The sequence below is a fragment of the Phocoena sinus genome, chromosome 11 (genome assembly GCF_008692025.1).
Source record: "Phocoena sinus isolate mPhoSin1 chromosome 11, mPhoSin1.pri, whole genome shotgun sequence".
NCBI classification, from domain to species: domain Eukaryota; kingdom Metazoa; phylum Chordata; class Mammalia; order Artiodactyla; family Phocoenidae; genus Phocoena; species Phocoena sinus.
In genome coordinates, this window is record NC_045773.1 from 31,565,043 (window position 1) to 31,582,338 (window position 17,296).

The 17,296-nt window shown below is 37.7% G+C and overlaps 1 protein-coding gene across 40 annotated transcripts in view; it reads right to left on the reverse strand.

Moving 5' to 3' along the window:
• The window catches only part of SLMAP (sarcolemma associated protein), a 152,813-nt gene that overhangs the window by 85,057 nt on the left and 50,460 nt on the right, over positions 1–17,296 (reverse strand). For 20 of the 40 annotated variants that reach the window (XR_004352364.1, XM_032650488.1, XM_032650514.1 and 17 more), the window contains one exon: positions 3,521–3,674. Coding sequence is in view for 37 of the 40 variants with exons in the window: in XM_032650488.1 (XP_032506379.1) it covers positions 3,521–3,674 (154 nt within the window). In the remaining 3 variants the exon portion in view is untranslated. Of the gene's footprint in view, positions 1–3,520; positions 3,675–4,988; positions 5,060–17,296 lie in introns of all 40 variants that reach the window. The other 20 variants (XM_032650490.1, XM_032650517.1, XM_032650515.1 and 17 more) reach the window with 2 other exon arrangements.

Sequence of the window (17,296 nt, forward strand, 5' to 3'; positions counted from 1 at the left end):
TACCACCTCCTGTGGGTCAGAATGGTCATTATTATAAAGTCTACAAATAATAATTGGTGGAGAGGGTGTGGAGAAAAGGGAGCCCTCCTATACTGTTGGTGGGAATGTAAATTGGTGCAGCTACTATGGAGAACAGTACGGAGGTTCCTTAAAAAACTAAAAATGGAGTTACCATATGACCCTGCAATCCCACTCCTGAGCATGTATCCAGAGAAAAACATAATTCAAAAAGATACGTGCACCCCAATGTTCATAGAAGCACTATTTACAACAGCCAACACATGGAAGCAACCTAAATGTCCATAGACAGATAGACATAGACAGATGAATGGATAAAGAAGATGTGGTTTATATAGATGATGGAATACTACTCAGCCATAAAAAAGAATGAAATCATGCTATTTGCAGCAACATGGATGGACCTAGAGATTATTATACTAAGTGAAGTAAGTCAGATAGAGAAAGACAAATATATGGTATCACTTATATGTGGAATCTTAAAAAATGATGTAAATGAACTTATTTACAAAACAAAAATAGACTCACAGACATAGTTTCATTTCTGAATTTAATTTATTAATACCCTAATCAGGATTTTTTAATCTACTGTCACAAATGAAATTAGTTACAATTTTCTTCTTTGTACTTTATCTGTATCAGAATTTGGCACTAATGACAGGCTGCTGGCTTCTTCAAAGGATTTTGAGAGCTTCCCACCTTCACCTATGTTGGAGTATTTAAACAACATTGGATTTATCTGTTCCTTAGTAAGACCAAATTCGGCTGTGAATGCCCATTTCTGGTCAATCTTTAATAACTTTTTTTAGTCTCTTTTAAAGAAATCAACTTAAAAGTTTCCTACATCTTGGGATAATTTTGCCAGGAAAACATTAATTTACTCTAGTTTTTTTCTTTTTTTTCTTTGTCATAGTTTGGCATGTAACAGTCTCTATTAATTCTTTTGGTATATCCCATATCTGTGTTTATATCTCCTTTCTCATTCCTTATATTTTTTTTAACCTAATAAAGGAATCGAGGCTTATTAATTACCTATTTTATTTTACTGTTTTGTTTTAAAGATCCAGCCTTTGGGTTTGTTTAATCCCTTTCAGAGTTTTTTGTTCACTTCATTAATTTCTGCTTTTTTATTTCTTCTTCCTAACTTCTTTTTCTCGTTGTTCTTTTTCTAATTTCTTCTAAGTGCCAACTTCCTTCATTGTTTGCCTTTCTTCTTTAACACGGAAAATATTTAAGATTATAAATTTTTATCTGAGTAAAGGATTTACTGTATTTTGGTATGAAAGTCTCCTTTCCTTTCCACATAGTTTGAAATTCCCTTTTTGATGTCTTCTTTGATCCAGGGGTTATCCAGTAGTGTTGTACAATTTCAGTAGGATTTTCCAAGTGATATAAAGCTTATCATAATACTGTTTAGCATAGAGCACCTTTTTTTTTATTTTTTAAAGCATATGTTTAAACAGTAACACTCAACTCGTGACACAGCTGTATCCCAAGAGGCCATGCGTAATATAAGTCAACTTTTTGAAGGCAATAAATACCAAAAGAAACAACATTTTAAATGATGAAGAAATTTTTCTTTACTTTCCTTAAAGTTGGCATAAAAGATAAATTTTCAAAGAAGCCTGCAAGAATCTACGTTGTCAAAATAGTATTGTACTAATAGTAACCCTGAATCTCAGAGTTGTCCTCTTAGCTTTCTACAGCATTTTCTAAGGTAGCCCCCACAGCTAGATGGGGAAGAAGAGAGGGAAGGAGTTTGGAACTTACCTACATCTTATATCAGTCACCCCCTTGAAGATCTGCATATATGTTAGCATGTTATAGGTCGGAGAAGTCCTGACTATCTTTGGTTAACTAAGCATTCCTAAATGTATTTGATTACTTCATTCTTCTATCAATTAACACCTTTTAATTCTCTTTGAGAAATGCAAGCCAAGAAAATAGATATTCCTTGGAGAGAAAGACAGTGTAATCAAATTCTGTCTTCTCTGTGGGCTTCTCACAGCTGGGGTTCTGTAAATGTTTGCTGAATGACTTGCTAGCAGAGGAGGTGTGATGTGGCAACAGCAGATATCAGTGTCCACTGCAGCTGTTCTCAGTATGTTTATACATAAGTTGAGTTCTCTTAGTAAGGAGCACTCAATATTTTGCATCAAAATACAAACTTTCCCTTCTATTTTAAATTGTAAATGAAAATTCCTAAGACGTTGGCCCTACACACATCCAAATTTCAAAACCTAACACCTTAAAAAAACAAACAAGCAAACAAAAAACCTAACACTCTGAGGAGGCCAACAAAACCCAGCAAAAATAATACTGCAGTTGCAGTATGTAAACGTATATGCACGTGTACACACACACACTATCATCACCAGCACCCCCTGGGTTCCCATATCTACTGTGCAAAATGCCAGAGACTAATGACTTAGGATATTATCAGATCAGAGTGTGCTCAGAGAAACAAAAGGAGAAACTTGCCAATCAGTTCCACTGTCTATACTAAACTGAGACAGTGGGACTGCATACTTTTGGTTCCTATTTATTTAGTTTTATGATTCAGCCATATAATTTCTTGGTCATAAAGTAAACAGTGAACTAGGTAGGGCCAAAAAGCCTCAGAATTGTAAAATTAATCTAAATTTATTTAGCTAGAGAAATCCTAGTTTCAAATACTTGAGACATGAAATTTTATATTCGTGGTAGCTGCCTACAGAATTCTGATTTTGTTTGGGGCAACAATGAAGACACAACCAAAAGGGATAAATCATAATTGATCTATGCCAGTCACGGATCTCCTGCTTCCCTTTGCCAAGTAACTTCCTTCCCAGGCTCCTTTGTAGCTACAGTTAAAGGTATGTATGTGACCTACCCATGCAGCCAGTGAGACAAAAGAAAGAATCTGCTGGAAGGAGTCTATGAAAGATTGTTCTTTCAAACATGAAAAGAGAGCCACACAAAAAGGCATTTTGCCCCCACCTTATCTTTTTTGCCTAGGACACTGGTGTGAGGAAAATAAAGCCTGGGGCTGCAGCCATCACCCTTAGACCATGAGGCAACAAGCAAAAGCGTAAAAAACCAACATGTAAGGGATAACAAAATGGGAGGACAGTAAGACCCTCTGGATTCCTGATAACATCACTGAGCCAAGTGAACAAAGTCTGGACCTAGCTACCTCCAGGCTTGTTGTTAATAAGTTAACAAGAAATATCCTTATGGTTTAAGCTCCTATTGGTTGAGTACAGCATCACCACAGCCAACTGTTTTCTAACTGACACAGCAGTGCCCTGTGTTTTCATACTGTGATAAAGAATATAAATTCTTTAACATTTTAGAATTTAAAATTTTAGAAAAACGATAGGGAAAGTGAGAGACTCAACTTTTCACTGCATAAAATGTTGTACTTAAATTGCTTTTGCAAGCATGAAATGTTTTGTAACATTAAACAACAGAATAAAAAATTAAACAAACAAGACAAATAATAGGAAAAATCGATCCATACCCGTACCTTTCCGTGTGTTCTCCGTCACATCTACCCCAAACTGGATAATGTCACCGGAAAGAATTTCACATGGTGGACTTTCTTCAGAGCCTCGACTCAATCTCTGACTATTTATAAAGGTACCATTACTACTTTTAGTGTCTTGGAGATAAAACTGCAAAAATAAAATTTAAAAAAAGAGCCAAAGATTAGCAGTAATAATTCCAAACCTACTTTTAAAAAATAGTATCAATACTTCCAACTTTGCAAACTACTGCAGGTAGATTTTTTTCCCCTATCAATTCAAACCACTTATTTCAGCTAAGATTCTCCTTCATTACATATGAAATTAGAACCCTGAAACTGGGTGATTTAAAATCCAGCTGGACAAAATGGTATATCACTTCAGAAAACAGTTTACAAGGTCCTCAAAATGTTAAACAAAAAGTTAGCATATGACCCTGCAATTCTACTCTGAGGTATATACTGAAGAGAACTGAAAACATATGTCTTCACTAAAACTTGTACATGAATGTTCATAGCAGCATTATTCCTTATAGCCAAAAAATGGAAACAACCCAAATGCCCATCATCTGATGAACGGGTTAACAAAACATAGTATAGCCACATGAATTATATTATTTTGCAATAAAAAGGAATGAAGTATTGATTCAAGCTATAACATGGATGAACTTTTAAAACCTTATGCTAAGTAAAAGAAGTCAGTCACAAAAGACATATATTATGTAATTCAATTTATATGAAATATCCAGAATAAGCAAATCCATAGAGATAAAAAGCACATTAGTGGTTGCAAGGGGCTGAGGTGCTGGGGCAGAGGGTGGGATGGGGTGGGGTGAATAACTGCTAATGGGTATAAGATTTCCTTTTGGGGTGATTAAAAGGTTCTAAAATTAGATAGTGGTGATGGTTGCATAACTCTGTGAATATACTAAAAAGCAATGAATTGTTCATTTTAAAAGACTGAATTTTATGGTATAAATTATATCTCAATAAAGCTGTTATTTTCTTTTTTTTAAGCCAGCTACACAAAACTCTAATTTTATCTTTCCATCTCACTCTGACTTTGTAACTTTGCTCCTAGGATTTCTGGGTTAAGTCAAAGGAAGTGCTGTTTATTCCACAGGCAAGGACAATTGGTATTAGGTAGAACCTATATTAATTGCTATCAGTTAACTAACATACATGGTATCAGGCCCAACACTTCAGTAAACTCTTTGTGATAAACATTTTGGAGACACTAGAAACTAAAATACTGGAATCAACTACGAAGGGACCACTTCCTGGCCCCCCCAAACTTGCCTTTCATCACTTGGGTAATCTTCCTTCTTTAACAAGGGAAGGGACAGCAGGAGGCACAGGAAGCCTACCTATTTATCACCTACCTATTCCAAGAGAAATTAGGAACAACTGGGATCACACACAATAGACTTACTAGGAAGAGAACAACCAATAAAAAAAGATGTACCTTTCTTTTTGCATCTTTCTACACTCTCCAGCCCTGCTTATTCTAGCAACACATTTTCACTGAATGCCTTCCTAAGGAAGAAAGGAAAGAAGAAAACTAATATTTATTAAAATACATGTTGCACCACCAGGCCCTTATTTAACCTTAACATTAAAGCTATGTTATAGATATTATTTCCATTTATAAGTGAGAAAATTGGGGCACAGGCAAGTATCTTTCCAAAGTCACAGAGCTATGGAATACAGAAGCAGGGATTTATATCACAGAATTAAAAGGGACATTTTTCCCCCATTACTTCACACTGACCTTTATGTTTCATTTATCCTTCACTCCTTCCAAAAACCCTCTTCCAAAATGAAACACAACAGAAGAATAAGCAATTTGCAGAAGATACGAAAATGACATTTCTTTTCATTAATTCCTAGGTGACAATTTCAAGGCCACCAAGCTGTCTATAAATGACTTAGTCTCTGTTTATAATTCAAAAAGAGACCAACTGTTACTTTGGCTAGCAGTTTATATAGTTAGTTACAGACCATTAATAAAGAAAATTGTGTTGATATTTTACAAATCCATTTGAAACTTAGAGGCCTTAATATTTCACACCAGGGAGATAAGCACAGGCAATATGCTCAAGTAGGAACAATTATCCTCAAGATTTTTTCTACACTGGAACCTACTGTTGCACTGTATAAACGAGTTTGTTTTTTAATTTTAATATATTCTTGGGAAATGCGGCAATATCTGAATTCTGGTTTGGTCGTTTTCAGTTATATGTGCCTTGGCAAGCCAAATAAGGGGATTATAGATTTACAGTGGTTTCCAAACTTCAAATTCTGATCCATTAGTGTGTTACTAAGTCAATTTAGTGGGCTGTTACTAGTGGTTTAAAAAAAAAAAAATTAAGAGAACAAAAGTAAGAACATATGAAATGAGGTTCAGTACTGTTTAGAAAACTGTTTGAAAAACAAAAATGTGTGTGTGCTTTTCTATGTGTATACACATACACACACATATATCTCAACACCTCATGTTTGTAGCTCTTAACTCTAAAACCATAAATTTTCAAATTAAAAAAATTTTTAATCAATATTAACCCATGTTCTTTTCATTCTAATATGTCTATATTATGTCCAGAGCACACCATGGTATCTTTGGCCTTCATTTAGCTTGAACATACCATTTACGTTAGTTGCTCATTGATCCTCTGCTCTCAACCAGCTAATGGCTTCCAAACACCTTGGAAGAAAGTCCAAAGTTCTTACCATTACAGCCAATAAAGCCCCACATGATATGGCTCTTGGTTCCCTCTCCAAACTCATTAACTCACACTATTTTCCTCCCTTATCCCTCTCAGCCACACTAACCTCCACTCATGCCCCTGAGCCTCCCCACTTGAGTATAGCTAGACTGCAATTGTTTACTTCCCTGCAGAAATATTTTCACTGATTTAACCTTCTGCCCTTGGTGTTTTGAAAAACTGTTATTAAAAATGTTTTTGCACCTTCTATGAAACAATCTGCCACTATTCAGTCTACATTGTACAGAAGCTATTCTATTTACTATCAGGTTAGATAGGTATAAATAAGTCAACTTATTTGCGAGGCACTCGCAAGTGACACTGCTTACAGTCCCTGGATGCATCTCCCATAGCAGGTATGTCAGTTGGTCCTTTGTCACTTTCAAACCAGAAATATCTTTCTCCTCTATGCTGATACATCTTTTTCTATCAGGCTTTTTTTTTTTTGATTTATTTATTTTTGGCTGCATTGGGTCTTCATTGCTGCGCGTGGGCTTTCTCTAGTTGCTGCGAGTGGGGGCTACTCTTTGTTGCGGTTCGTGGGCTTCTCATTGCTGTGGTTTCTCTTGTTGTGGAGCATGGGCTCTAGGTGCGTGGCTTCACTAGTTGCGGCACATGGGCTCAGTAGTTGTGGCTCTCGGGCTCTAGAGCGCAGGCTCAGTAGTTGTGGCGCACAGGCATAGTTGCTCCGCAGCATGTGGGATCTTCCCAGACCAGGGATCGAACCTGCGTCCCCTGCACTGGCAGGCTGATTCTTAACCACTGTGCCACCAGGGAAGTCCCAAAAGAGAAAATTTTTAACTACTCTAAAAAACAAATCTTGTTGAAGCTTTAACTATCTTTATTTCCTAGTAGCCTAAGGAACGCCCAAGCATCTCTGGTGTTTGTATTAGCCTATGGGCATTCACTTTGATGCTGAGCAGATGTGTAAGGAGCCCGGAATTTATAAAAACCCTGTAGCTCGTGGCCAAAGTTCAACTTTCACTGTTTTCAGGCTTTATCTTCAATTAACTCCCTGCCTTCCCCTGACTGAAGGTTAAGCTCCCCCAAATCAAGCACTGATGCTGATCCTTGAACTGAAAGGTTGTCCTTACCCCATCAGTCACTTTTCCTTGTTTCTTGCTTATTACGATTACCTTCAAAGACGCAGACACAGCTCTTTACAGGTTGCATAATTTGCTCTTTGGCCTTCAGAAAGTTTTCTGCTCTTTCACTCCATAAACAAATACATTTTGCATCACTTTCAGCTTCGCTGCAATTTGTAAATGCTTTCATTTCCACTATAATGATAAACTGCTTCTTTCTAGCTTTTCTACGTTGACAGGTTTTTGCAATATCCAACCACCAATAGGGATTTCCCTGGTGGTCCAGTGGTAAAGAATCCGCCTCCCAATGCAGGGGACGCGGGTTCGATCCCTGGTCGGGGAACTAAGATCCCACATGCTGTGGGGCAACTAAGCCTGTGTGCCACAACTACTGAGCTTGCACCCTCAATGAGAGAGCCCGTGTGCTGCAAACTACAGAGCCCACACAGTCTGGAGCCTGTGCACCACAACTAGAGAGAGAGGAAAAAAAGAAACCCACATGTCACAACTAGAGAGAAGCCCGTGAGCCGCAACAAAAGATCCCACATGCCTCAGTGAAGATCCCACATGCGTCAACTAAGACCCGATGCAGCCAATAAATAAATACATACACACACACACACACACACACACACACACACACACACACACAGGTATGATGATAGTAATTATAAAAAAAAAAATCCAACCACCAATAGATTAATAACATTTGAATTAAAGCTTCAGAACAAAGCACAAACCCAGGAGATGTGCCACAGGCCAGAGGCCAGAAATTCTAAGTCCATACAGGGGGGTTTTTAAAATGTGAATGCAGAGTAGATTCTGGATTCTAGATGGCAGATACTACATCATAGATTTTTCTTTTTTCTTTTTCTTGGCCTGCACCACGCAGCATGCAGAATCTTAGTTCCCTGACCAGGGATCAAACCTCTGTCCCCTGCAGTGGAAGTGTGGAGTCTTAACCACTGGACCACCAGGCAAGACTCCATACATCATAGATTTTTAATTTACTTGAATCACCACCTAAAATCAAAAAAAGTGATTAAGACAGCAAAACCAAAATCCCATGGGCAACGTTTGCAACAAAAATTGGTGACAAATTATCCACATGAACCTCAAAATACAAGCGGGGAAAACCATCAACAGTCACAAGACCTTCATGAAATCAGCATCTGTGCAGGAGGATGTGTATATGGAAACAATGCAGGATTTGAGGGACTTGAGAACCTCAGAATAGTCACTAGATATTTACTGGACTATATGATAGCTAATTTGAGAAGAGAAGATGAAAATGGGAAAGGTTCGGCCCAATCCACTAACAAGTGAGTATGAGGTAGATCCTGAAAAAGGCTGGAGAAGTCTGAGTCTTATAAATTCTTAAAACCAACCTACCAACCAAAGCTGCCTTCAAGGATAGGGCTCCACACTGTGGGAAAGCTGTTGGGTATGGAACCAAAATTGATCAGGGCAGGGACAATAGAGACAAGGAAAGAAAAAGACCCAGATAAAAGTAGAAAAGGGGAAAGGAAGCCATCGTATTTTTAAACATTTTACAAAAACAACAGAAGGAGCTCTGTGACATCAGAAAATTTATCCTGAATCATGACCCCCTTCTGTAAGTTCAGGAAAACAAATTACACATAAAAATGAGCAACAGAAAAATATCAGTGTCCCATGCCATACAGTTATTTTTTTTAAAGAAAATAATAAAGAGCAAAATAACATTCCCTACACATAATGACAGACAAATCTCGGGAACAGATCAAAATTATACTATTTCAGAACAAGCTAAAAGACATTAAGAAAATAACTCAAGGCACGAAAAAGAAATATAAATCACAATTACAAAACTCAGGGAAAGGTGAAAGAACTCAAAAAGACATAGAAAAAAAAGGGAAATCATTTCAGGAATGAGTATAAAATTAAAAGGACACAAGTAACTAAATATAACAAAAAATGTCTTAAGAGAAATAAGAAATAAAAAGAAGGAATTTTTTTTTGAATCAAAACAAATGAAGAAAGTGAAATCAGCAAAACGACAGAGTAGGCGGCTCCAAGCTCTTATCCCCACACAAAGGCTGAAGAAACAAGCAGAAACTGTCAGAACCAACTTCATCAGAGCCTTGGAAAGCAAAGTTTTACAGCAACCATGTGAACACTGAATCAAGAATAAGGCAACTTAAAAATGGTAGGAAATCTTGGAACTTCCCTGGTAGCGTAGTAGTTAAGAATCTGCCTGCCAGTGCAGGGGACACGGGTTCAATCCCTGGGCCAGGAAGATCCCACATGCCACGAAGCAACCAAGCCCATGTGCCACAACTACCGAGCCTGTGCTCTAGAGCCCACGAGCCACAACTACTGAGCCCGCGCACCACAACTACTGAAGCCCATGAGCCTAGAGCCCGTGCTCTGCAACAAGAAGCCACTGCAGTGAGAAGCCCGTGCACTGAACAAAGAGTAGACCCTGCTCGCCGCAACCAGAGAAAGCCTGCGCACAGCAATGAAGACCCAACACAGCCAAAAAAAAAAAAAAAGTTGGAAATCTTCGTGGCATTCCTCACCCTTGTCCCCTCCCTTCCCCCTGTAAAACAGAAGCCTTGAAGACATCAGCCTGAATTCCCACTGTGGGACCCGGTTACCTACTTCCAGAGAGAGCAGACCTAAATTGCAAATTACTGTGTCCGTCTACTCTAACGTGTCTGGGGGCTACCTGAAGGTCTGACTAGAGGCTCTCACCTCTGTTTAGCCTAACTCAGAACTCACCCATAATGGAAAAGCAGTGGCTTGGCTTGCTGAAAAAGTGGGATTTATCCAAGTGGTTCAACATAAGTCAATCAATATAATATACCACATTAATAGAAAAAAGGAAAAAACCAAAATGAAACCACAAGATCATCTCAATTGATGTAGAAAAGGCATTTGACAAAATCCCATATCCTTTCATGATATTTAAAAAAAAAAAAACAAAAAATAACAACCCAGAAAGCTAGGACTGAAAGGAACTTCCTTAACATGATAGAGGACATTTATGAAAAACCCACAGCTAACATAATACTCAATGGTGAAAGACTGAAAGCTTTCTTCCTAAGATCAGGAACATGGCAAGAAAGCCTACTTTTCACCATTGCCACACAATACTGTACTGAAGTTCTAGCCAGACACAAGAAAAAGAAATAAAAGGCATCCAAATTGGAAAGGAAGAAGTATACTATGTCTATTCACAGATGACAAGATTCTCTACAAGGAAAATCCCATAGAACCCATAAAAAAGATACTAGAGCTAACAAACAAATTCAGCAAAGTTGCAGTTTATAAGAAAAACAGAAAAATCAGTCGTGTGTATACATCAGCAATGAACAATCCAAAATGGAAATTAAGAAAGCAATTCAATTTATAATAGCATCTAAATAAAATACCTAGGAATAAATTTAACCAAAGAAGTAAAAAACTCGTACAATGAAAACTGCGAAATACTGCTGAAACACATTAAAGACAAATACAGGCATAGCTCATTTTATTGCACTTAACTTTACTGTGCTTCACAGACATTTCATTTCTTACAAATTGAAGGCTGTGGCAACCCTAGGTCAAACAAATCTATTGGCGCCATTTTTCCAACAGCATTTCTTTTAATTAAGGTATGTACATTGTTTTTTTTTAGACATAATGCTATTGCACACTTAATAGACTACAGTATAGTGTAAACATAACTTTTATATGCACTGGGAAACCAAAAAATTCATGTGACTCGCTTTATTGCGATATTTGCTTTATTGTGGTGGCCTGGAACTGAACCCACAATATCTCTAAGGTATGCCTGTAAACAGAAGGACATCCTGTGTTCATGGATTGGAAGACTAAATATTAAGGTGTCAATATTACCCAAACTGGTCCCAAGAGTCAATGCAATCCCTACCAGAATCCTAATCGCCTTTTTTGTAGAAATGGAAAAGTCAATCCTCAAATGTATATGGAATTGCAAGGGACCCTGAATAGGCAAAACAATCTTGAAAAAGAACAGGGTCCATCCAATAGGAAAAGAACAGTTTCCTCAACAAATGGTGACGGGACAACTGGATAACCACTTGCAAACGTTGGACCCCTTCCTCCCCCTATATACAAAAATTAACTCAAAGTGGATCAGAGACGTAAATGTAAGAACTATAACTGTGAAGTTCTCCTCAGCCATTATTTCTTCAAACAATTTTTTTCTGCCCCTTTCTTACTCTCTTCTGGGATTTCCAAAATGCATATGTTGGTACACTTGATGGTGTCTCATAGGTCCCTTAGGTACTGTTCATTTTTCTTCATCTTTTTTCTTTCTAGTCCTCAGACAGAGTAATTTCAATTGCCCTAACTTCAAGTTTGACTCCTTCCTCCTGCTCAAATCTGTCACTGAATCTTCCACTGAATTTTTATTTCAGCTATTGTATTAATACTTTTACAATTTCTATCTCTCTACTGATCTTTCACACTTATTCACACATTGTTCTCCTGTTTTTCTTTAATTTGTCCATGGTTTCCTTCAGCATTATGAGCATATTAAAAACGGTTAACTTAAAAAGTCTTTGTCTAGTAAGTCCAATGTCTGGGCTTCCTCAGGGATGCCTTTTGTCAATTTCTTTTTTTTTTCCTGTGAATGGGCCATAATTTTCTATTTCTTTATATGCTTTGTAATTTTTTTTGAGAATTGGACATCTTGAATATTGTAACGTGGTAACTACAGAAATCAGGTTCTCTCCTCACCCTAGGGATTGCTGTTGTTACTTGATGAAGGCTGCAGTCACCAGTTTATTTACTGACTTTTCCAAACAATTTTTTGCAAAGACTATATTCTTTGTCGTGTATCATCACTGAAGTCTCTGTCATCTCCATGGTCATCCAGTGACCTAACAGAGATTCCCTTAAATGTCAGGATCCAATAAGAAAAGGCAGGAAGGGTGTGTCTTGTCTCTTTAATCCCCTTGGCAGATGCCAGAGAAGCTGTTCTAGTCTGTGGGGTTTGAAACAATGGCCAGCCTCTGTGCCAGGCCCTCAGCAATAAAAAGCAGTGACAAAGGGCTTCCCTGGTGGCGCAGTGGTTGAGAGTCCACCTGTCGATGTAGGGGATACGGGTTCGTGCCCCGGTCCGAGAAGATCCCACATGCTACGGAGCGGCTGGGCCCGTGAGCCATGGCCGCTGAGCCTGCACATCCGGAGCCTGTGCTCCGCAACGGGAGAGGCCACAACAGTGAGAGGCCGTGTACCGCAAAAAAAAAAAAAAAAAAAAAAAAAAAAGCAGTGACAAAAACATACAACCCCAATTTTTGAAAGACAAGCAAAGTCACACCAGGAATCATGGGCCACCATACCCACAGTTACCCACCACAGGGCTAGGTGATGGAAATGGTAGCCACTGTGCAAAACACTGAAATTCTCAGAAATTTATCACCCTCTTCTTCATTAAGCACTCCCCTGGATGCTGCAAGTGTTTGCTTAGACTCCAGAGTTCCAAAATAATTGCTTCAGACAGTTCATGCTAGCTTAACAGTCATCCTGGTGAAGAAAACCAATTTTTGGAGCTTCCTCCTCCATTATTTTTTATGGCGTCACTCCACAAGTCCCTAATCTATAATAACAGCTACCATTTATTGACTGCCTGCTATGTGCAAGCACTTCTGATCTTCACAACAATCCTACCAAGTAGCTATTACCATGTCCATTTTCTAGATTAAGAAACTGAGGCTCAGGTATATTAAGTAGATTGCCATGGTCTCACAGATAGCACAGATTTGACACTGCTATTCCTTCAAAGCCTCCACAACGCCTTCCTTCTCTCCTACTTAGACTAAACAGTCTCTGGTCTTTGAGTCCAAAGTTATGAAATCCCACTTTGTTTATGAAGTTTTCCTGAAGCAATCAGAATAGGAAGAGCCAATTTCAACTCTAACTCCACTATTACGGCAAATCATTTTAATCTATAACGTTTACTTGGCACCTGTCTGGAGAGACTGCACATCCATAAAATCAAATACGGAGCAACTCTACACTGAGAATAAATTAAGAGAGTATGCATTAAGTACCAAAATCCTGAGAGGCAGGATTAGGATTAATAAAGTTAGGCACAGTCAGTTGCTAACAAGACACTTAAGAGTAAGAGAGGTGACCTGAATGAAAGGCAAGGAGAAGGAGGAGATGGAGGAGGAACAGGTATTACAGTATATTTATATACAGTTAAGGCCCAGCCCTAGAGGGTAACCAAAAACAAACAAAGGAAGAAGTGGGGAAATATAAAATAGAGTGAAGCTATAAAGAGAGGGTCTGAGCACTGCACTTAGGAGTTGAGATTTCTTAAGACAGAAGCTACTACTAAAGGATTTGATGAAAATACTGTTTTAGAGAGATTATTCCAACAGCTCTGATAATCCAGCAGCTGTGTGTAGGATGAACTACAGTGGGAGTCACTAGAAATAGGTAGATCCATAACTTGTACGTTTTTGCCACCAACAATTTAGTTATTTCTTAGAGTACACAAACTTAGTTTATAAGCATGTTCAATATGGATTTGTTTATATAACCTTCCTGGCTTCCTGACTAGCAAAGCACCACATATTTCAGAGGCTGGAATTTTTAAGTTGTGCCACTGAAGGGGGAAATAAAAGTTTTATTCACATGCCATAGGGAAACACATAGAAAAGTGGTAAAATGTTCTCACCAAAATAAAATCTCACAAGTAAACTAGAATGAACTTGTCAATATACACCCAAAGGTCTTACAAATGTTATGAAATTGCCAGGACTTTTTCCATCTCCAAGTGACATCCCAGACACATTTGTTGTAAAGTAATTCTTTCTTGTGGAGCCAGTCCATAATAGAAAGAGAAAGCAAAAGTATTTCTATCTCTCTACATAGGAACAGAGATACGATTATGTAGAACAGAAGTAGAGAAGATGGGGAGGAGAAATTTTTTTAATTTAATGAAAACATTACAAAACATATAAAACACAGCTAGAATGATTACACCCTTCTAAAATATGCAAACAAAATTGTGACAACCCTTCACTGAGAACTCAAGACAAAGTAAATTAGATTTCTGAATCTTAGCAAGATGCAAAATAAACATATTATCAGAACACTACAGTTCTGAGAGGTGAGGCTACTGAAAGCCTGTACCAAATTCCAATTTGGAAGAGATTAACCTATTTCCTATAACGCAAAATTGATAGGTTGACAGGCAAATCCTGATTATTTTCTCCTCTCACAGTGTGTTAATCACAGCAAGATGCATTCTTCTTTGTCTTTGAAGCTCCTACTGAGGTAATTAAAGAACAGATACTGATCTCAATTTAGACCCCAAGAGGTCTTAACCTCAAACGTTAAAATTTTAACGTCAATACCTAAAATAAACATGTATTTATTAAAATACCACATATTTCAGCATATTAAGGATAGAGCAAAGGGATATTGTGATATTTTAAATACATAATACTCTGACAATAATTTATAGATCATTATTTTCCTCACAAAATGTTAGCTTAAACCATCCTGAGGTCAGCTGAAATAACAATAAAATAACTGCACATCCATTCTTTATCTCTGATAGTTAAAAAACCTCACCCATAGAATAACAGTCTTGTTTGCCACAAAAGGAAATCATTGTGATCACATTTGTGGGAAATACAGAACAAGGTCACTATATTTAAAGGATGTAGCCCTACATATTGTTTAATAATGCACACTATGGGCTAAATCTAAGGACAGTTGATATTGATTTATACAGTCACTAGGACGTAGGGGAGAAGGAGAAATTAATTTTTTTCCATTAAAGATGAGCAAAATTGGCAAAACAGGAATCTAGATCTTATTTAGGAAAACAAAAACAAAAAACTGCCCACACATGAAACAGTCTATTTGGCAAACAAGCTAAATGGAAATGTTAAAAGACACAAATAGTACATCTGCCCCCCAAAAGAACATTCATAGCTTTTTAAAATGCTTAATAAAGTAATCAAAATGATTATGATGGCCTTTTCTATTCTTTAAGCATAACCACTCAGGTTGGCATATAATTTTAATGTTGAAGACAACTTGTTCTTTACTCACGTCTCCCTGTTTTTAGTGACAGTTAATTCTTCAAGAGATTTATCTCCTCAAGGCTTTGACAATTCACACATCCATAGGGGAGTTCTTTAAAAATTATAATACTTCTACTTTGAAAGAGAAGAGAAAACAGTTACTGAGGACTATAAGTGAATATATAGAAATAATAATGATGAAATTTATGAAACAATGGGAAATGACTATTGGGACCAAAGAAAATAAACCCCTTACGGGGTTGAGTATAGTGCAGAGGCTCCCATTTTTCTGCCCCCCTACATGATTCAGATATTCAAAACATAGTCTATTCCCAATATCTCTCATGACATTCCCCAATATCTCTCATGACATCCACTGTTTCTCAGGATGAGTAGGTAATGCCCCCAATTAAGAGTCACTAATTCTTTTTTTAATTTTGAACTGAAATTTAGTAACAGAAAGTATCACATTCAAATTCCACCTCCACCTACAGCTTTAACACAAGGGCTTAAACATTTTCCCAAGGTTTTAAGGGCCAAAGGTGAAGCTGCTGGGAAGTTTTTCTATTAGAAGCGTTGTTGATTTCTTTCACTACCATGAAAGGCAACATCACTTATATCCAGAATTCACCTATGTATACAGAAATTTTAAACACAGAGCAAAGCCAAAGAAGAGTTAATTGCTCAACAGTGTCAAAAAGATACCACATAATTTACAATAATCACAAGTTTTTTTGAGTTCTTACCATATGCTTGGATAAACTACTTTCCATGCAGTCTTCCACTTATTCTTTAAAACAGTCCTATGAGGTAGATGTTTTATTATCCCTATACCACAGATAAAGAAATTAGGACTAAAATAGGTTAACTAACCTGCCAAAGGTAGTAATGGGGAGAGATGTACATTTTAAAGTTTTTAATCTCAACTATTCTGCTATGCTACTTATGTTTGTCTGGTCATTTCACAACCACTATCTCTAATGTTTCTACCAACCATCACATGAATTAGGAATGATTTTGTTCATTTGATGGATCCGCAGGTTGAGGCTGAAACACAAGCAACCCATCTAAGTAACCTCTCTACAGTCACAATAAAATCATAAAACAGCAATCAGGCCTTATGATGCCAAATTATCAGGAAAAGTGAACTTTCAAAATTTCTTTCAGAAATGCATTCACTACCTTCTACCACCTATTTGACATAACAATCCTAATAAATTTGAGTTTCCCAGCTTCCATGTCCATGGCAGATTAAAAGGGAACAAGCATATGTCAGGGACTATGCTAGGCACTTTATACACACAACCTTATCTAAACTTCAGAATACTATGAAATAAGTAGTATCCCACATGAACAGACAGGGTAAGAAGTTAAATTATATGCCCAAAGATGACACAGAAAGTAAGAATGGCAAATAAGATCTATTAGACACCTCATGACCATGGCAAATCCCTTGAAGATCAAGATAAGTGATATCCCTAGCCCTTAATAAAATGCCTGCTGAACAGGTATCAAACAAGTATTTTATTTTTTTTAAATAAGTTTATTTATTTTTGGCTACGTTGGGGCTGCGCGTGGGCTTTCTCTAGTTGCAGTGAGTGGGGGCTACTCTTTGTTGCGGTGCGCAGGCTTCTCATTGTGGTGGCTTCTCTTGATGCAGCAGAGCACGGGCTCCAGGTGCACTGGCTTCAGTAGTTCTGGCGCACGGGCGTAGTTATTCCGCGGCATGTGGGATCTTCCCGGACCAGGGCTCGAACCCGTGTCCCCTGCATTAGCAGGTGGATTCTTAACCACTGCGCCACCAGGGAAGCCCCAAACAAGTATTTTAAATAAATATTTCGTGAGTGTGATATTTATAGCCCTGACTCA